General features: G+C 47.1%; 1 protein-coding gene across 4 annotated transcripts in view; it reads right to left on the bottom strand.

Annotated features, from left to right (window-relative positions):
• Positions 1-21761, bottom strand: part of PRRC2C (proline rich coiled-coil 2C) — a 96947-nt gene extending 75186 nt beyond the window's left edge. For 3 of the 4 annotated variants that reach the window (XM_069737483.1, XM_069737481.1, XM_069737484.1), the window contains exons 1-4: positions 21653-21761; positions 8939-9109; positions 2644-2821; positions 2446-2555 (exon numbers count right to left, since the gene is read on the bottom strand). In XM_069737483.1, the coding sequence (XP_069593584.1) occupies positions 2446-2555; positions 2644-2821; positions 8939-9050 (400 nt within the window). In that variant the 5' untranslated portion in view covers positions 9051-9109; positions 21653-21761. Of the gene's footprint in view, positions 1-2445; positions 2556-2643; positions 2822-8938; positions 9110-21448 lie in introns of all 4 variants that reach the window. The other variant, XM_069737482.1, reaches the window with a different exon arrangement.
• Between the last annotated feature and the right edge of the window lie 372 nt (positions 21762-22133).

Raw genomic sequence — 22133 nt, 5'->3', positions numbered from 1 at the left:
CTGATATTTGAAGGGTGCCTTCTCCAAACTCCCATTTTTAGATCTCTCCACAGGTGTTCTATGGGATTCAGGTCTGGACTCATTGCTGGCCACCATAGAAGTCTCCAGTGCTTTCTCTCAAACCATTTTCTAGTGCTTTTTGAAGTGTGTTTTGGGTCATTGTCCTGCTGGAACACCCATGACCTCTGAGGGAGACCCAGCTTTCTCACACTGGGCCCTACATTATGCTGGAAAATTTGTTGGTAGTCTTCAGACTTCATAATGCCATGCACACGGTCAAGCAGTCCAGTGCGAGAGGCAGCAAAGCAACCCAAAAACATCAGGGAACCTCCGCCATGTTTGACTGTAGGGACCATGTTCTTTTCTTTGAATGCCTCTTTTTTTCTCCTGTAAACTCTATGTTGATGCCTTTGCCCAAAAAGCTCTACTTTTGTCTCATCTGACTAGAGAACATTCTTCCAAAACGTTTTAGGCTTTTTTAGGTAAGTTTTGGCAAACTCCAGCCTGGCTTTTTTATGTTTCGGGGTAAGAAGTGGGGTCTTCCTGGGTCTCCTACCATACAGTCCCTTTTCATTCAGACGCCGACGAAGAGTATGGGTTGACAATGTTGTACCCTCGGACTGCAGGGCAGCTTGAACTTGTTTGGATGTTAGTCTAGATTCTTTATCCAACATCCGCACAATCTTGCGTTGAAATCTCTTGTCAATTTTTCTTTTCCATCCACATCTAGGGAAGTTAGCCACAGTGCCATGGGCTTTAAACATCTTGATGACACTGTGCACGGTAGACAGAGGAACATTCAGGTCTTTGGAGATGGACTTGTAGCCTTGAGATTGCTCATGCTTCCTCACAATTTGGTTTCTCAAGTCCTCAGACAGTTCTTTGGTCTTCTTTCTTTTCTCCATGCTCAATGTGGTACACACAAGGACACAGGACAGAGGTTGAGTCAACTTTAATCCATGTCAACTGGCTGCAAGTGTGATTTAGTTATTGCCAACACCTGTTAGGTGCCACAGGTAAGTTACAGGTGCTGTTATTACACAAATTAGAGAAGCATCACATGATTTTTCGAACGGTGCCAATACATTTGTCCACCCCCTTTTTTATGTTTGGTGTGGAATTAAATCCAATTTGGCTTTAGGACCATTCTTTTTGTGTTTTTTCATTTAAGACAAATTAAATGAAGATAATAATACCAAAGAATTTGTGTTTGCAATCATTTTCAGGAAGAAACTAAGTATTATCTGACAGAATTGCAGGGGTGTTAATACTTTTGGCCATGACTGTATACTATATACAGGAGGAGATGACATACAGGTATATACTATATACAGGGGAGATGACAGGTATATACTATATACAGGAGAGGACATACAGGTGTATACTATATATAAGGGAGAGGACAAACATGTATATACTGAGGGAAAAATGAGAGGTGTGAGGTGAAAATGAAAAGGTGTGAGTGTAAAATGAGAGGAGTGAGGGAAAATAGTGGAGTGATCGGAAAATGACAGATGTGAGGTCGAAATAACAAGTGTTAGGGGAGAATGACAGGAGTGAGGGGGAAAATAAGAGGAGTGAGGGGGGAATGAGAGGTGTGAGGGAGAAAATGAGAGATGTGAGGAAGAAAATGAGAGATGTGAGGGGGGAAAATGAGAGATGTGAGGGGGGAAAATGAGAGGCGTGATGGGAAAATAAGAGAAGTGATGTGCTAACCAGATATTTACTATGCCCAGGCAATGCCGGGCTCTTCAGCTAGTACTGCAATAAATCTCAAAGCTAGTGACAGTGCGATACGTTACAGATTGCCTGCAGCAAGGCCTTGCACCAAAGGACCTCGCACCAAGAGAACACAAGCAGTACAAACGGTAACCTGCGGAAACAAAATATGCAGCTACAACGGCAACCGACCTGCTGAATATCTATTCCCCGTTCTCCTGCTGGAGCTGCAGATGGCGATAGGTAGACGAGATCTCAAGGGATCAAGAAAAGCGCGCAGAGCCAATGAAGCCCCGGCCGGTGGAGTCCCTGGTTGCACGGCAATATAAAAAATGGCCGACAGAGGCTGGCCGGTGTTTGACGTCACAGTCCTACGGAGGGCGCGAATGGCCAAACGAGTTACCAATGCGTTTCAGGGAATACACAGTTACAAAGCCATAAAGCTTAATAGGGCGAGTAGCAAACCCCACTGACATTCAAGAAAAGAGCTACCCCAAGGTCTTGAAGGAGGAAAACATGGGGAACGGCTGCGGTAGATATGGTCACACAATGGTGCTATGAATGCTCATATTACTCAACGACTGGGGTTAGAGGCAGATCACAATCAAAAAGAAAAAACAAAGCCTGCAGTCTTCAGTCCCAGAACCAACAATGCACAATAGCTGAAACTTCTAAAAAAAAAAAAAAAATAATAAAATTCAGTAATTTCCTTAAAACTGAACTTACCATCTCCTTGCCCACCTGGCTTGGTATTGGCCCAAGATTTGGTAACCACAGGAACCTCAGTTGGTGGGGGTGGAACTGGCTTTGGAGGTGGAGGAGGCACTTCGGGTGTTCTAAAAAAAATTAAATTTAGTCCAGGTTGATTTTAAACTTATTTTGAAGCATAACTAGGTAGTAAACGCATTGATGGGTGGGACTTACTTATCCTCGTCGGACTGCTCTTGTTTCGATGCCCAGCCAGAGCCATCTTTGGGAACAATGTTCACATTTGGGTCATTGCCTTTATTCTCTGCCTTTAGACTGGGTAAATTTGCAGGTGGTGGCATGCGCCGAGACACAGCAACTTTTCCTAGGCTTTGAAGACCATGGCGTGCAGCAACTTTGAACATAAAAAAAAAAAAAGTTTGTTATATTCCATGTAAAAAATGGCAAACTCCATCGAAAACAGGTTAATAGGACGTAGTATAACTCAGAACCGAACACAAGCTTCAGTGCTGCAGATCTGTAGCACGCCCAACTGGGGACAGATGTAAGCGAGCTGATCACACCGGGGCTGAGCCGAAGCTCGGTGCAGGCAACTTGATACTGACAATAGCACCACTATGTACTTGCTCCACATCTACACCACTTTCCGTGGGCTTTTGAGTTTTCTCTATACAGCTTTTACCATATGGATTAATTTTATATTTTGATCAAACTTTTCAGGACGTGGTGATACAAGTATTTTTTGCAATTCCTAAACTGGCAAACAAAGTGCAATATTCTAAGTTTTATATTTCATTTTTTTAAACTTTATTTTTCTAGTCCTCTTAGGGTACTTGACACTTCAATCGTTTCATGGCTTGTTCTATATACTGGCATGCTGCAGTCTACTGTAAAAGTCCACAGAAGTCCAGACAACTCATCAGAATCCTATAAATCCCATCACGAAGGGAATGGGACACGAGAGTCGGTGTGCAAAACAGCAATTGGGCTAAAAACGCCACTGGTGAGGTGCAGGCTCCGCTCCTGAGCCTGCACCATACACGGGAACCTGACGTAGGCTGTACGATCATGTCCTACCTCAGTAACGGGTAACTTTGGACTAAACAACTTTAGATTGTATAGTACGTTATGTTTACATTTCTAGACGGAATATCTGTTAATTCGGTCAGACTTTATGGTCACTTCATTTTTGGAATTTGCAGTGGTTTTTTTGGTTTGCAAAAGTGACAAGTAGTCCAGAAAGTGTGGTTATGGTAAAATCGAACTGTTCAAAAATGGACTATTAATTTTCTCTCATGCATCTCCGCAGAATAGAACTTTACTTAACTGTCAATTTAAAGGGTTTGTCCACTTTCAAACACATCCCATATACACTGACTGTTAATCACTATATTAGCGAATGTTAGACAATGCATTGCAAAAGAAAAAGGAAATAGGTCTTTCAGGCCTTTTCAGGGATGGTAGAACTCTGGCAGCCAAATACAGAAAGTCTCATTCACAATTCTATAGCTGCAGATTGAGGGGGTTCAAAAATACAATAGCAAAACGGTGACACAGACTGCCAGAGTCAGGATTTTATTTTCTCACTCGCATCACAGGAGCCATGAACTTTTTTTTCCAGCGTCATTTTTTGTATGGGTGCATCATTTTTACAGGACGGGCGTCATTTTTAATACCATCATTTAATTCAATTGAATTTCTGGCATTTATTTTACCCCAAAGAAATCATGCTCTGGCCACATTCACATGTTCAGTATTTTACAGCAGTGTCTAACTCAAAACCAGGAGTGGGTGATAAATACAGAAGTGGTGACTAGGGTTGAGCGAAACGGGTCGGCCATTTTCAGAAGTCGCCGACTTTTGGCAAAGTCGGGTTTCATGAAACCCGACCCGACCCCTGTGTGGGGTCGGCCATGAAGTCAGCGATCTTCTGAATCTGGAATCGGAATTCCGATACCGATTCCCGATATGTTTAAGATATCGGGAATTGGTATCGGAATTCAGATTTAAGTGTAAAATAAAGAATAAAAAAAATATTGCTACTCTCACCCTCGGACGCGCCCTGGTTGTAACCCGCAGCCTTCCTTCCTAAGAATCAGCGCTTGAAGGACCTTTCAATGACGTCACGGCTTCTGATTGGTCGCGTGACGCCCATGTGACCACTCACGCGACCAATCACAAGCCGCGACGTCATCGAAAGGTCCTACAAGCGCTGATTCTTAGGAAGGAAGGCTCCCGGTTACAACCAGGGCGCGTCCGAGGGTGAGTATAGCAATATTTTTTATTTTTATTCTTTATTTTACACATTAATATGGATCGCAGGGCCTGAAGGAGAGTTTCCTCTCCTTCAGACCTTGGGAACCATTAGAAACCCAATGCACTGCATTGGGTTTCGTGTTTCGGCCGACCCCAACTTTTCTATAGGATCGGCCAATTTCACTCGACCCGACTTTTGAAAAAGTCGGGTTTCGTGAAATCCGACCCGATCCTATAAAAACAAAAGTCGCTCAACCCTAGTGGTGATGTGTGTCTATTATACTTTTCCTCTGATTGTTCCTCTCCTGGTTCTGGCTTACAAATAATGATGTAGAATACGGTCCAAATACTGAGCGTGTCCGCTAGGTGCTGTGCGAATTTTTACAATAGAGGTCTTCATAGTGAAAAATAAGGTGTGCATAAAGAAAAAGCCCTCAAACACAATAGCTTTGAAATGCTGCAATTTTTTTTTTGCACAAGGGGGAGCTGCCAGCTTTGTCCAGCTCCATCAAAATGGACGGAAGCATGATCCCACAGCTCATCTCATCATGACTAGTTGTGACGTATCTTTGCGAAGAAATACAACTCGTCACAAAACAGGAGACAATACAGCTCAACGAACTTGTGTACAAACTCCTTTATTCACTTAAAGTGCTCCGTAGAGGATGAAACGATCAGCGATGCAAGTTACATGGTATGCGAGGCGTTTCAGATGACTGCGTACCTCATTAAACATGACTCAAACGTGCCTCACCAAGACCGGCGGGAGCAATGCTGGTCCTGACGAATGTGGATGTGCATCACACGTCCAGCAATCGCACAATGTCCAGACTGCCGTGGATCTCCTGACCGGACTCAACTGACCCATATAGTTTGTATATCGAGGTCCGCACCAGGACAGTAACATCAGGCGTTGGAAGACAACATAAACCTGTCTATTGCCTCATCTAGACATCCTTAGCAAAGACTGGCAAATTACTGTGTCATTACCATAATAACAAGTGAGTGCAGGATACAGTGTCCAACAAGTCAGTAAAACCCGGTACAGAAATACCATTTAGCTATAAGAATTATACGAGCCAAATATTCAACAGTGAGATCAACTTTGTAAAAGCGCTTTGTGATCAGCTGGGACATGAATCCTTTTTCGGAATCTGCCACCACAACACACGTTATATGGGCTTCACAACAACCATACTAGTAACCATACTGTGCCTGGTACTGGTCCAGCGACTGAGAAAACAAGCTATTTCTATGCAAATAAGGAAGCATGGCCAAGAGTTTGATCCCCCGTTATGCCTCCTCATTTGCATATTGGGAGCCCTGCCTCCGATTGACAGTCCTCGGGTCCCTGAGTGAGCAGCCTCGCTGGCGGGTACGTCCTTCTCCCCTTCTTCTGACTAGGCTCGTTACACCAATACACCCGGCAGTGCAGTGAACGGCATCGGGAGAACGCAAGCGCCCCCACATGGCGGTAGACAGCACTGTTTCTCAGGCGCAGTACCAGTAGCAGCTACAGTGCTAGTATGGTTGTTCTAGGGGGCAAGTCCCCTTTGACACGTTACAGCCCATTTAAAATACAATTTGGAGGTTACGGACTCCCTTTAAAGGAGTTGTCTGATCCAAATAGATAAGTCTGCAGTCACCGTGTGCTGCGGGGATTAAATGGTTTCTGAGCTGGGACTGGAAGGTATGCATGAGTTTATACATGCTCCTGTCCAGAGCTGTCCAGTGGGCGTGGCTTCACTCCATACACTTGTTTGGAGCCAGCCGCAATCTCTAGCGGCCACGCCCACTGGATGTCCAGAAAGGGCGCAGCCTTGCTCAATAGAAGTGTATGGATTGAGGCCATGCCCACTAGTTGGGCTTTGGGTGGCATATATATACACCACAAGAAACCAGAGAATCCTAGTAGCACAGTGCGCTGGGGGGATACATAAGTCTGCAGGCACACAGGGTAACTGCAGACTTAACGATTTACACAGGAAAACCATTTGAATGCATCACATTCAAAGTAGGTTAAACTTAAAAAAAAAAAAAAAAAAGAGCGCTGGAGTGGGGCCTTAAGTGAGCGCTGGAGTGGGGCCTTAAGTGAGCGCTGGAGTGGGGCCTTAACTGAGCGCTGGAGTGGGGCCTTAACTGAGCGCTGGAGTGGGGCCTTAACTGAGCGCTGGAGTGGGGCCTTAACTGAGCGCTGGAGTGGGGCCTTAACTGAGCGCTGGAGTGGGGCCTTAACTGAGCGCTGGAGTGGGGCCTTAACTGAGCGCTGGAGTGGGGCCTTAACTGAGCGCTGGAGTGGGGCCTTAACTGAGCGCTGGAGTGGGGCCTTAACTGAGCGCTGGAGTGGGGCCTTAACTGAGCGCTGGAGTGGGGCCTTAACTGAGCGCTGGAGTGGGGCCTTAACTGAGCGCTGGAGTGGGGCCTTAACTGAGCGCTGGAGTGGGGCCTTAACTGAGCGCTGGAGTGGGGCCTTAACTGAGCGCTGGAGTGGGGCCTTAACTGAGCGCTGGAGTGGGGCCTTAACTGAGCGCTGGAGTGGGGCCTTAACTGAGCGCTGGAGTGGGGCCTTAACTGAGCGCTGGAGTGGGGCCTTAACTGAGCGCTGGAGTGGGGCCTTAACTGAGCGCTGGAGTGGGGCCTTAACTGAGCGCTGGAGTGGGGCCTTAACTGAGCGCTGGAGTGGGGCCTTAACTGAGCGCTGGAGTGGGGCCTTAACTGAGCGCTGGAGTGGGGCCTTAACTGAGCGCTGGAGTGGGGCCTTAACTGAGCGCTGGAGTGGGGCCTTAACTGAGCGCTGGAGTGGGGCCTTAACTGAGCGCTGGAGTGGGGCCTTAACTGAGCGCTGGAGTGGGGCCTTAACTGAGCGCTGGAGTGGGGCCTTAACTGAGCGCTGGAGTGGGGCCTTAACTGAGCGCTGGAGTGGGGCCTTAACTGAGCGCTGGAGTGGGGCCTTAACTGAGCGCTGGAGTGGGGCCTTAACTGAGCGCTGGAGTGGGGCCTTAACTGAGCGCTGGAGTGGGGCCTTAACTGAGCGCTGGAGTGGGGCCTTAACTGAGCGCTGGAGTGGGGCCTTAACTGAGCGCTGGAGTGGGGCCTTAACTGAGCGCTGGAGTGGGGCCTTAACTGAGCGCTGGAGTGGGGCCTTAACTGAGCGCTGGAGTGGGGCCTTAACTGAGCGCTGGAGTGGGGCCTTAACTGAGCGCTGGAGTGGGGCCTTAACTGAGCGCTGGAGTGGGGCCTTAACTGAGCGCTGGAGTGGGGCCTTAACTGAGCGCTGGAGTGGGGCCTTAACTGAGCGCTGGAGTGGGGCCTTAACTGAGCGCTGGAGTGGGGCCTTAACTGAGCGCTGGAGTGGGGCCTTAACTGAGCGCTGGAGTGGGGCCTTAACTGAGCGCTGGAGTGGGGCCTTAACTGAGCGCTGGAGTGGGGCCTTAACTGAGCGCTGGAGTGGGGCCTTAACTGAGCGCTGGAGTGGGGCCTTAACTGAGCGCTGGAGTGGGGCCTTAACTGAGCGCTGGAGTGGGGCCTTAACTGAGCGCTGGAGTGGGGCCTTAACTGAGCGCTGGAGTGGGGCCTTAACTGAGCGCTGGAGTGGGGCCTTAACTGAGCGCTGGAGTGGGGCCTTAACTGAGCGCTGGAGTGGGGCCTTAACTGAGCGCTGGAGTGGGGCCTTAACTGAGCGCTGGAGTGGGGCCTTAACTGAGCGCTGGAGTGGGGCCTTAACTGAGCGCTGGAGTGGGGCCTTAACTGAGCGCTGGAGTGGGGCCTTAACTGAGCGCTGGAGTGGGGCCTCCAATCTAAACTTCTTGACCCTAGTATTTTACTTCCCAGCCATTGTCTTCATCTGTTATCTGCACTGATTTTTGCAGCTTGTGACCTGCCAGATTGCTCTAGGGTTTGATGAAGCGATCCGGCAGTCACGTTCCAATGTAAGTCTATGAGTCACAAAATGTCGGCGCAGGACGAGGGTGGCGGCTGGTAAGTATAATACTAGGGTCAAGAAACTACATTAGTGGCAAGACTCCAGTGCTGAAATGTAAAAAAAAATGTTGGAGTGGTGCTTTAAAGCATTGGTAACACACATAAGTGCAATACAGTAGTGGGAGCTCATAACTCGGGAGCACAAAGCCAAATCTTTGAGAAATAACCACCATTTACTGGTAAAAGCAAATGAGGGCACACAAATCTGCAAATATAGACATATATTCTACAACAATAAAATATATAGGGCACAATAAGGCTCAATCGCACTCACCTGTAGTTTTCTGAGTTTCTAGCGACTTTCCTTTGTACGTGTTAAAAAGGCTGAGGGTCGCGTACTTTTTCCCATCCTTTGCTTTTGTGCTCTGGCCTGACTTCTCCGACATGACGAAAGAAACTCATCGAGTCTGATACAGCCCCTGCCTCACTTATGCCCAATTCTCACCTACACAACAAGAGATGGATACAGATGTTTGACAATCAGAAACACCAATTAGAATAATCCCGTCACAAATCAAATAAACTTAGAGCAGAACACAAATTGGCTTTTGATGGTTGCATTCTTATAACCATGAAAAATACCATGAAAAATATTACAACGTGTGACCGATCGGTCTGGTGTCTTTTTGCCTCTCCACTTTTCAGGAGCCATTTTCTTTCTTCAGTAACATGGCTATATGAGAATGTTTTATGCAGGACAAATTGTATTTTTTTTTTGTTTTAGGTCTGCTTTCAGATACTTAATAGTCACCGTGTTAAACATTTTTTAGGCAAATAAAAAAAGGACTTTTTTTTCTATATTTTTTTTTTATTATTATTAACATTTCCCCACCAGATAACTTGTCAAGTGAATTCTCCAGGTTGTTACTGTTGTATACATACCCAAAATGTGTAAGGTTTCTTTTTATATATGTAATAACATTGGAATTATTCTGGGGTGGGGGGGATGGGAACTGATTTGTTTCAAGCGCAGACTTTTTTGGATGTTATGTATCCCACAAATGAAGACAGAAGCGCTAATAAACCACTTCCGCCTTCTCCCCAGCGTTCCTGGCTGTGAGCTGCTCTTGGTAGTGCGTGAGGCTTTAACCCAGTGCTGTAAATTTACAATGGAGCAAGAATAAAGCCCTGGACCAAGCGCAGTATTCGTACACCACGTTTTCCTTAACCAGTTAAAGTCTGATGACCAGGAGATGTTTTTCCAGTACAGCAAGTGCGTACAAATACATCAGCATTAACCATTTAAAAACCAATTGATGTTGGAACTGCTCGGACACTGCATACCCTGCCTTATGAATCAGCTTAACAAGAGGAATTTCCATTACGAGAATTGATGGGATATAACGGGAAAATATAATCTAGCATTCAATTAAAGATTTAGAAATGTGGCCACCAGAGACCGGCCTGGGTTTCGCAGTCACTGCAGAAATTTCTGTGAATTAAAATAATTTCCATACAAGTAAACGAGGTTGCGGGATGTCTGCAATTCCCCATTCAGATGAATGAGTTACAGGATGTGTGTGATAATTCATCTGCCAGCGACGATATCCCTCAGTATCACAGCGTACACAGGCATAGTAACTTCCTAAAATATAGACAAACCTCAGGGACACTTACTTAAATATGTGTATTCTTGGGGCTAAAAATCATTTCCGCAATGGATTTCATAAAAAAAAAAAAAAAAAAAAAAAATTGGACGTTTTACATCTTTTTGGCACTGGCAGTTGCTGGCTGCAAAATTAGGTAACTGAGAACTAGTCAGTGAGCTCGTCCTGACGTGAGCTTATTATAATGGTACGTGTCCACGTTCAGGATGGCCGGCGGTTTGGACGGGGACGCGATGATGCTGGATGTGTTCATTGCACATATCCGGTATCATCGCACCCCACACATAAGGCCCCTTTGTTATACCTTGCGGTGGCGCAGCGGCGCCGCAAGGTAAACGGACATGTTGCGGTCTAAAAAGACGCGCCGCATGTCTGGAATCGCAGGGCCGCCGGATGCGTGTTACCACGCATAGTGGAGACAGGATTTGATGAAATCCCCTCCACTATGCTGTAACATCTGGACGCTGCATGTTTGACGCTGCGTCTCTATGCAGCGTCAAACACGCAGCGTTTCCTGAACGTGGAAACATACCCCAACTCTCAGGCCTTGTTGATGCTGTATTTGTGCATTGCAATCGGTGGATTTTGTCCGAAGTCCCTTTTCCCTTGTAATCCAGAGACTGCAATAGATGGCAGGCAATGACGAGAACGGAGTTACTTTCAATGAACCCAGTTTGCAGTTTTTCACTGAAAGTGTCTGTCTAGAATGCTATAGAAATGTGTCCAACTTAAAAAAACAAAACAAAAAAACAACACACTTCTGCTCATCTGACCACTATTCAGGCCACCATCATCTACGGCTCCATCCAAATCTGTTTTTGGGGAATGCAGGTAAAATCTCCAGACGCACTGCATTAGGCTAGTTTCACATTTGCGTTCAAATCCGCAGCGTTTAAAACGCATCCGCAAGTGGAGGAAAAAACGCATATAAACACGTACAAACGCGGCGTTTTTTAGACGCATGCGGTGTCTAAACTCATTTTTCTTGGCCGCACATCGTCCTGTGTAAACAGGGCCTGCGGTGCGGAGATCAATGGCAGTCTATGTGCACTGAACGATTATTACAGATCATCCCTCCGTCTGCCTGTGTAATCGGACCAGTAACGGGCCGCTGGTTAGCAAACGTCACAAGTTAGGTGGTATAAACTCGCCTTTAGGAAGCAGTATGGAGGAGTATCAGGAGATCAGGATACAAGTATGAGCTTTTTTATCATCTCTAAAGCACATATGGGTCTTTTGAATAGTAAATAGAAAAGGTATAGCCAAATCTATTTAATAAGCATTTGCTGCAGTGGGGGTCGTAGTCCCTGGACCGTTATTGCATTGAGGTTTTAGATTATTTTGACTGGTTTTGTGATCCCTATAAGTTGGTCTGCCGGCAGCATGTTTGTGACTGGAGCTTGGAGACCTCTCTATATAAATAGATGTCCTCAGTGCAATGGTAATGAGGGAGTTTACCCCGTCTCAGGCAAATGATGGCCCAGGAGAAACTTCCATCTCGCAGCGCATCCCAGAGCACCAAGCGTATGGCTGGTGTTTATCCGCTCCACAATATTACATGGAAAGATCAGCACTGGCAATATATGTCTCCCCTTTATGTTTTCCAACCGGCTTCTGGCAGAGACATCAGAAACTCAAGTCATGATGTTATAAAGACAAAAGGTCCTGTATGAAATCATGCTGACAAGAGTTGTTCAAAATGTGATCACCTCTCATTGTTCATAGCAAAATTGCCAAGAGTCTGGAAGATCCCCCCCAAACAACCATCAGAACAGGTGACCCCCAGTTACGGGGACATTGGCTTGTGTGACGGTTGAGCACGGACCCTTTCCACAGCACCGAAAGTCTATGGCACTGACACTAAGAGCTGAGCATAGTCCTGCAATATACTGCATAAAACTATTAAAATCTTCTCTGGGATCCCAAGGAGACACTAAACTACAACACAGACATAAGTAATCTGTCAGTGATCCTAGAGGACGCCGATAGCTGATGCCTGTGATTGGCTGCAGTGGTCTGGTAACTGGAATAGGAGATCACAGGATGCGCCTCAAACGATGTCACATTCCAATCCCGACCGCCGCAGCCACAGGACAGAACAGCATATCGACTGAAGGCCCTAAACACCCGCCGATCAGCTACTTGTATGCTGAGGAGCGGTTGTGTAAAAGGGGGCTGTCAGCGCAGAATGACTGTTCAATCCCAGCACAGGCGCCTGGTGCAGAATGGCGGGGCCAATACACCTTCCCACATGTTTGTTTTTCTCTATCACCACCCTTTACTAGCTCTATGAAGCCAGAGCTGTCAATCAAAGGGGAGGGGTGGGTGGAGATTGAGACAAAACAAGCAGGTGGAAAGGTGTAGAGAAATCACTGGCCCCGCCAATATGCACTGTGCTGGGTGTGAAGAGGCCTTCTGAGTTGTCAGCACAGAACTGTTCACACCAAGTACAGGTGCTCGGTGCTTCATGGCAGGACTGGCCATTTATATACATCTTCCCACCGGCTTGTTTTCCCTTTATCTCCGCCATTCTCTGGCTCTATAATGACAGAGCTGTGTATCAAAGAAGGAGGAGGAGAGGGAGAAAACAAGCAGGTGGGAAGGGGAACATAAAGGGACTGTCAGCGCGGACACTCACGTGTCACGGTGGGGCGACTCATGTATAAGTACACCTTACCTCCAGCTTGCTTTCCCTCAATCTCCCCCATACCCTCTCTTCTTTGAATGACAGCTCTGTCTTTTAGGGCCAGAGAAGGGCAGAGATAGAAGGAAAACAAGCAGGATGTAAGATCTATATAAATGATTGGCCCTGCCGTGAAGCACCGAGCGCCTGTGCTTGGTTTGTACAGTCATTCTGTGCTGGCAGATGCAGCGGGTGTAGAGAAACTTGCATCCAGTGGAAGACCCGCGATGGGGCGATGTGTGGCGAAACACTGCAGCCACAATGGAAGTGATCAGCCCCAATGAATGATCAGTGTCTTTTCTTTTAGATGGCACCAACCTATTCTACAGAGCTGTACATCATAATGTAATCATAAAATCACATGCACTATCAGTACCCGCTTCAATGGAATTTCCAAAATTCACACTAGGGACAATTTTCCACTCGTGGAATATAAACTGGATGGTTTTACCACTGTGGAAATTTAGTGCAAAATCCAGATGTCATCAAAAACCCATTCATGCTAAAGAAACTTGTTTTTAGTGTTTTAAAGGGGCTGCTAAGTGTTTGTAATAGACATATATTGAGCTTTCTAATACACTTATTTCTAGAGGCGTCTCAGTCTTCCGCTATCGGTGTTAGATTTCAGCATTGGCAAATAACCAGCGATAAACCGGCCCCCTCTTTGTATAAGCATTAGCTGCTACACAGAAGGGTGGTTGCTTAGCAAATGGCATGAGCCGGCCCCTTCACCGAGCACAGATGCCGTGCAGACACATCTCCTACATCAAACCCAAGCAAGGAAGCTGCTGTCACTGCACCGGCATCTGAAGATCAGGGCAACTTGGAAAATAAAAGCAGAATAATCACTTCAATGTGTTTATGCAAATTACCTCTTCAGTGAGGAAGAGAGCTTGAACTCTATGGGTCTGTTTCCACGTGCAGGAAACGCTGCGTGTCTGACGCTGCATAGAGCCGCAGCGTCAGACACGCAGCGTCCAGATGTTACAGCATAGTGGAGGGGATTGAATGAAATCCCGTCTCCGCTATGCGTGGTAACACGCACGCGGCGGCCCTGCGACTCCGGACATGCTGCGCGTCTTTTCAGATCGCAGCATGTCCGTATATCTTGCGGCGACGCTGCGTCGCCGCAAGATATAGCACAGGGCCCTATGCGATGATGCCGGATGTGTGCTATGAACACATCCGACATCATCGCGTCCCAGAAGGGGGCGGGGCCTACCGCAGAGCGGCAAAGCCGCTCCGACGATACCGCCTGCCATCCTGAAAGTGGACACATACCCTATAGCGCCACCTGTTGGAAGCAGCCATCCTACAAGTCACTATCGACTCAAACGAGCCTTGTAATATGACTTCGGAGAAAAGCCAATCAGAATCTCAACTAGCAGACACGGTACTTTGGGGCATTGCCCCTCGTCAGTGCAAAGTATGGGAGCTGATTTGGTTAGGTGAGACGCTCTGGACTGAGGTTTAAGAGGTAATGTTTCTCCTTGTGGAGAGTGACAAACCGGCTCTGGCATGTCAATGAAGGAGGTTTATTCGCCGTGCAATGCTCCTGTGTTTGTTAATTCTGGAAGCAGGCAACCATATAAAAAAAAAAAAAAAACACAGCACTTTTTAAATTACCCATTGACAAAAAAAATAGCTTACAGAATGCTGCAATTGTCCTCGTATTTCAGACGAAACTCGCCATTGCAATTTTTAAACACTCATGTCCTCGGAAACCTGACATTTCAGCAGCTGCGTATAGTAAAATCAGTGTAACCTGACAGAATAGGATAGATATGTACACACAGAATAGATATAAAGAGGTCAGTGACATATAGTGCACTGCTTGTGCAGCTCACTGTACATGTATTTAGTAAATAAATCTCTAAATAAAATGGCATGGGATTCCCCGACATTTTACTAACCAGCAGAGGAAAAGCGGACAGCTGGGTGCTGCTGTTTATAGCCTGGGAAGGGGGGTAATACCCATGGAGCTTCCCAGGCTATCAATGTAAGCTAACAGCTGTATACTTAGCCTTTCCTGGTAATTAAAATAGGAACCCCCCTCCCCCCATAAAGAGATGGGACCCCTTTAGTTAATAACCATCAATAGGCTAGGCAGACAGCTGTGGGTTGATATTAATAGTCTAGGAAGGGGCTATGGATATTGGCCCCTTGTTTAACAACGTCGGCTAGATCCATATGATGCTCCAATTCTGGCACTTAGCCTCGCTCTTCCCTACTTGCCCTGGTGTGGTGGCAAGTAGGATGATAGTATTGGGGTTGATGTCACCTTTGTATTGTCAGGTGATATCAAGCCCAGAGGTTAGTAACGGAGAGGCGTCTATAAGATGCCTCCATTTCTAACCCCATAGTCAAACAGTCAAAAATAAACCACCCAAAATGAAGTCCTTTATTTGAACAAATGACAGACTTCTATATTGACTCTAAATTAACCAAAATCACTTATATGCACCTTATGCCCAATCCACTAAAGCCCATGTCTCCTGTAGTAAAAATAAAATAAAGCAACATCATCCTTCACCTGTCCCCGATGTGAAGATAAGTTGTCCAGCGATGATGCATCTAGCTCTGCTACATTTAGATGGCAGACTGCATTGTTGCATGATGCGACTATACAGCCTGCCATCCAGCAGAGACACTGAGCTGTGCATGCTTGCTCATCACCTCGCGGTGAACTCGTTTCACCTCAATGACGTCACCGCAAGCGTGAGAAAGATCTCACGCTTGCAGTGCCCCAGAAAAGTCAGAGTTCAGAGCCAATGAACTACTTTCATCTCAATTACGCCAGAATAAGCGCCGATGGAAAACCTTTCTGATGGCACTGTGAGAGCTTTCTCACGCTCGCAGTGACGTCATTGAGGTGAAATGAGTGCATTGGATATGAACCCTGTTCAACTTTAAAACGTCACCGTGAAGCTCTAAGCTGAGAAAACACGTGCGGCTAAGTGTCCCCGCTGGATGGAAGGCTGCATAGTCGCATCATGCAACAATGCAGCCTGTCATCTGGACGTAGCAGAGCTAGACACGTTGCGGGACAAATGGATTATCATCACTTTAGGAACAGGTGAGGATGATGTTACTTTATTATTTCATTTGAATTACAGGAGATATGGGCTTCAATGGATTGTGCGTAAGGTGCGTATAAGTGATTTTGATTCATTTAGTGTCAATAGAAGGAGTCTGTCATATGTTTCAAATAAAGAACTATATTCTGGGTGTTATTTTTTTGACTATTTGACTATAGGGTTAGTAATGGGTACGTCTTAGAGACACCTCTCCATTACTAAACTCTGGGCTTTGTCACCTGACAATACAAAGATGACAAAAACCCCAATACTATCACCCCACTTGCCACAGCACCAGGGCAAGTGGCAAGAGCGAGGCTAAAGGTACCGTCACACTAAGCGACGCTGCAGTGATACCGACAACGATCCGGATCGCTGCAGCGTCGCTGTTTGGTCGCTGGAGAGCTGTCACACAGACAGCTCTCCAGCGACCAACTATGCCGGTAACCAGGGTAAACATCGGGTTACTAAGCGGTGACGTCACCGCTCTGCTTTCCGGCCGCTGTGCTTACACAGGGCAGAGAAGCAGAGCGCCGAGGGACAGACAGCGGAAGGTAAGTATGTAGTTTTTTTTTTTTTTTTCACTTTTACGCTGGTAACCAGGGTAAACATCGGGTTACTAAGCGCAGCCCTGCGCTTAGTAACCCGATGTTTACCCTGGTTACCAGCGAAGACATCGCTGAATCGGCGTCACACACGCCGATTCAGCGATGTCAGCAGGAAGTCCAGCGACGAAATAAAGTTCTGGACTTTCTGCAGCGACCAACGACATCACAGCAGGATTCTGGTCGCTGCTGTGTGTCAAACTGAACGATATCGCTAGCCAGGACGCTGCAACGTCACGGATCGCTAGCGATATCGTTTAGTGTGACGGTACCTTAAGGCCGGGGTCACATTTGCATGTGCAATGCGAGAAACTCACACGAGTCTCTCGCATCAATCGCTGGCACTCGGCTGAATGCTCCGTTACCAAGAGCCGGTGTATGTGCCAGGTATTGATAAGAGAGTTTCTCACATTGCACATGCAAGTGTGACCGCAGCCTACGTGCCAAAGTTGACGCATCTTATGGATGTGCTATTTCTATGGCGGCTGAGAAATTAGGTTTTTAGTCTGAGAGCAGGCCAGTATCCATTGCCCCTTCCTAGGCTACTAATGTGAGCCTGCAGCTATCTGCCTAGCCTTTGCTGGTTATTAAATTATAGGTGGATGCTACATCATTTTTTTTTCTTCAGAAGTGCACTGTTTTCCATCCTCCTACAGACTGCAGGGCTCTCCTGCTTGATTGACAGTTTGGACCACAAGCACTATCGAGTTGCTGACCCACACTGTCCACTCATTGGTTAGGGTCACCCCAGCATATTTTCTCTTATCTGAGGGAAAGTGATTGTGATCAACGCACAAGTCCACCCAGCACTGATGGACTGCAATGGTGGCTGGAAACCGATATATATATATATATCCATTTTAAATAAACTACAAAATAGATTGATACCTGTTCGGTAGAAATAATCTTTCAATTACAGTTTTTCTTTGTCAGTTCCACTCCTGCCAGGTGTTGGCATATAAATACGGACATGTGAATAAGCCCTTAGAATGGAGCAGCAGTGCGCATGCTCAACCATCGCTGCATCCATTCCCTATGGGCTTGCGAGTGTTGCGCTTCGCATTTCACTGGCAGCCTCATGGAGAACAGTCAGGAACATGCAGTCTTGCTCCAATACAACAGGGATAAAGGTTCCCCATTTCCCTGATTGGTGCGAGTCCAAGTGGTTGTACTCCAACCTACCAGTTACGAGAGGTGATAAGTTGGTTCTCCAGTGGAAAAAAAGTTATGGTTTCTTTAAATGGAGCCTGTCAAGTCCCAAAACGCAGTTATCCTGCTGATGTGGGGTTGATCTGCAGGTTAACAGTGTTACAAGGCTCCCAGGAGGAAAATAATGGGACTGTCAGCATAGAATATCTGTTCAAACCAAGTGTGGACGCTTGGTGCTTCACGGTGCGGCCAATCATTTATATACTTCTTCCCATCTATATCCACCCTTCTCTGCTCCTATAAGCCAGAGCTGTCAAAGAAGAGGTGGGTGGAGATGGAGGGAAAACAAGCAGGTGTGAAGGTGTATACAAATGATCAGCCATGCCGCGAAGCACCGAGCAGCGGGACATTGTCAGCACAGAATGACTGTTCAAACTGAGTCCCTTTAACTCGATTCCTCTCGGCAGCCTCTGGCTTTCAGTCATGAAAGTGTGGCTTCTGTCACATAGTGAGTGGTGGATGTAACCACCAGGGCTGTGGAGTCGGAGTAAAATGGATCGACTCCTAAAATACGTAATACATTTGGTTCAGTAATACACTGCAGGATGTGCTGTAAATGTTTTCAGAAAAATTTGGGAAAGTTATGAAATGTCCTATAAATGTCTGTTCTGATCTAAGGAACTCAGCTCTTAGTTAAGATGACTCTGTGCTGCACTTTATGAACATGCTCAGTAGTGACCAGGGCTGTGGAGTCAGTGGTTTGGCTAAGGCTACGTTCACATTTGCGGTGGGTCGGGCGCAACCGCGGTGACGCATGCGCCCCTATATTTAACATGGGGAGGCGCATGGACATGCGTTTTTTTGCGTTTTGTGACGCATGCGTTTTTTTGGGCGCAAGCGTCAGGGCGCAGAGGACACTGCTTGTTCCTTTTTTTTTGCGCTATAAAAATGAACGCATGCGTCACAAAACGCAGCATTTTGGCTACGTTCACATTTGCGGTGCGTCGGGCGCAACCACGGCGATGCATGCGCCCCTATATTTAACATGGGGGGCACATGGACATGCGTTTTGTTGCGTTTTTTGGGCGCAAGCGTCAGGGCGCAGAGGACGCTGCTTGTTGCTTTTTTTTGCACTATAAAAATGAACGCATGCATCACAAAACGCAGCGTTTTGCATGCGTTGTGCGTTGCGTCGCCGACGCTGCACACAACAATGCAAATGTGAACGTAGCCTAAGGCTAAGTGCACACGCTGCGGATTCCATTGCGGAATTTTCTGCAGCGGATTTGCTAAATCCGCAGTGAAAAACCGCTGCGGTTTTTACTGCGGATTTACAGCGGTTTCTTTTTCGGTTTCCTCTGCGGGTTTTCACCTGCAGATTTCTATTGGAGCAGGGGCAAACCCGCAGCGGATTCCGCAGAAAGAATTGACATGCTGCGCTTCCGCGCGTTTTTTTCCGCAGCATGTGCACTGCGGATTTCATTTCCCATTGCTTTACATGGTACTGTAAATGCATGGAAAACCGCTGCGGATCCGCAGCAAAATCCGCAGCGTGTGCACATACCCTTACCAGCTCCACAGCTCTGGTAACCACAGCCCAGCACTGACCAACAGCCGTCTCCGCACTGATGCAACATTGAGCTGGCTGTCAGTCAGTTCCGGAGCGTGGTTACTATGAACTGAGCGGTCACAGAAGCCGCACCTCCATTACTGAAAGCTGGAGCGAATAAAGTTAACTTCCTCCCGGCAGCCGGGGTTTCAGTGCAGCAGCCGAGGAGCTTTGTAACAAAATTAATCTGCAGATCAACAGCATTTTAAGACATTACAGGTTCCCTTTAAACACAAGTCTGTAAAAACTAGCCATATATATGTTTAAGGAAAAACCGGCATCTTTGGCAACTGCTATACAGCCATTACTAATACAGTCCTACCGTATTTTGTATAGAACAAAAAAGGCCTCACGGTGTACTTTTTTTGTTTTGTTTTTTACAGTATACTAATGTATACTAGACTGGCGGAGGACAACGAAACCCTAAGGACACAGCATATACTTACAAAAATACCAATGCTAAGCGGAAGTCATAAATGTGATCTGATCCCAGCCCTGTACAGCAGATTTAGAGGACGCCACTCATACATGAGAACTTGCTTCATACAGTTGCAGCTACCGGTCAGATTTGTCTGCAAATCCCCAGTGTGGAGGTAAGAGCGCTGACTGCGGGTACATCAATAATTCCTACTAATGGTTTCCGGTTAGCTCTGTTCACGAGACAATTGGCCTGCGTGTCAGAGGTATGCATAGGGCTAAGTCACAAGTATGTGCTGCGGAGATTCGTCACCGCACAGTATGCCGCAATGGGAAATTTCATATATATCACAGCTTGTTTCTCTTGCGGTTGCCCACTTCATACGAAAAGCGCAACCTGCTGAGATTTCCAATACTGAAAATTTGTGGCTCAAACCATCCCGAGTAGGTGAATGCCAGCCAAAGGCAAACTTTGACGTAGGCAATATATATTAGAACGACAGCCTAATATTAAACCCTAATGTGGATTTGGAGGGCTGAGAAAACAAGCAATTTGTGCACAATAGATTAAGAAAACAGTTTTACCTTTCCAAATAAAAACCTTTTGGAATAAACACAAAGGAAGAGTGTTCAGTGGACACAAACCATTAGGAATTGGGGAGTTAATCTAATTGGTCAGGTGTTAGATAACCCGACCGAATATAGCGGAGGGCACATTGTGCATCCGTCTGGCAGGTGACCGGTTAAATGATGCACAGGGGACCCCACTTATTGGCTCACACCACAAAGGGAGGTCTGGGCCGCAGTGATTAGCTCACTTCCTGATTCCATTGTCAAGATAATGAGCTGAAACCTTTTGTTTATTGATGGTCTGTGAACCATCCTGGGACAAAGATGACACCGTCCTGTCCCATCTGCTGGTCTTAGGGAGCCATCACCCCTGATATTCTGGGACTGAAGGGAATAAATATTACCGCACTGTTCTCCCCAGATCATGGCCACATTGTAACGAACCATAGACCCCCACCCCCTCCCAATGATGGCAGTTAGGCCATAAAATGCTGGTGCTATACAATAAATGGAGGAAATAGATCATATATGATGACAAATCAGAAAGGAACACTAGAAGAGGTGTATATATAGATATATATGTGTATATATATATATGATCTAGGTGCAATCACATCCGTCCCATTACCCCGCGCTGCGGAGGACATCCACGGAGCAGATGCTGATGGCTCCATCTTCCATCATATTAGCATCAGTCGGTGGTGGATCCCAGGGCAGTGCCGAGATCTGCTGAGATCCCCACACTGCCCATTGTGATCAGAGTATATGAAGATCCATTGATTGTTACAATCTGGACGGTTTTGAATCATCTTGGATCTAATAGATCAAGGATCATCGGGCAGCTATAATGTGGGAGCAGGATCGCTGCTCAGATCGATGAGGTGGTGATCGCAGCAGATCGATCGCAGGAGCCAGGCTCCGCTGCAGAGGAGGTGCAGAGCCCGGCCTCCATCCACCGTGCTCGGCAGGATGTGGGACCCTGCGGCCTGCACGTCGCCGGCCTCCGCACACACAGAGCACGGGCAGGCGGGCGGCGGTGAGCCGAGGCGCGGGCGGCGGGGCCTCACCTGGGTGTTCCTGCGTCCTCCCCGCGGCGGAGAATGAGCTCAGAGCGGTGTGTTCCCGGCAGCGCAGTGAATGGCGGCGCGGAGTTATGACGCTTATGGTGCGGGTCGGGAGGATGCCGCTTCTGCTCACTTCCCCTTCCCCAATGGCCTCGGCCGTTACCTCACGCTGCACCCCGCGGAGTCACACAGGCCGCAGGCACTTACTCGCAGCCCGGACTCCCGTTATCTTCTTCCCCTCCGCACACCACAGAACGAGACCCCCGGCGCCAGAAAAGATGGCCGACCGCCAACGGACAACGTCAGCACGCAGCCGTACAAGCGTGGTCAAGCGAGGCTTTGCGGAAGTTGCCAGTAACAAAGATGGCGCCCGCTATTTCTCGCGTATGACGATGGCCGTTCTGGGGACAGTAGCTAATTGTTCGTCCGCCATGATTAGTGTGGGCAGCGGTGCACACAATAGACACGGGACTCGGCATTTTTGGTGTATGGCTTTGTGCGTTTAGTCAGGATTTATGGTGGTTTCCGTAGTGTGTAGAGTCCTGATGAAATTATCATGTACACCCCCAAATATTGGGAAACGAGAAGGAAGCTCCGCAATAATTGTATGTTAAGGATAGCAACCAATCAGGATCCAGCTTTCATTGTTTCATGGAAGGTATGAAGATGAAAGACGCAATCTAATTGG

Source organism: Ranitomeya imitator, chromosome 8, assembly GCF_032444005.1.
Source record: "Ranitomeya imitator isolate aRanImi1 chromosome 8, aRanImi1.pri, whole genome shotgun sequence".
NCBI lineage: Eukaryota > Metazoa > Chordata > Amphibia > Anura > Dendrobatidae > Ranitomeya > Ranitomeya imitator.
The sequence above is the reverse complement of the archived record's forward strand: the minus strand, read 5'-3'. Positions and strand labels throughout refer to the sequence as shown.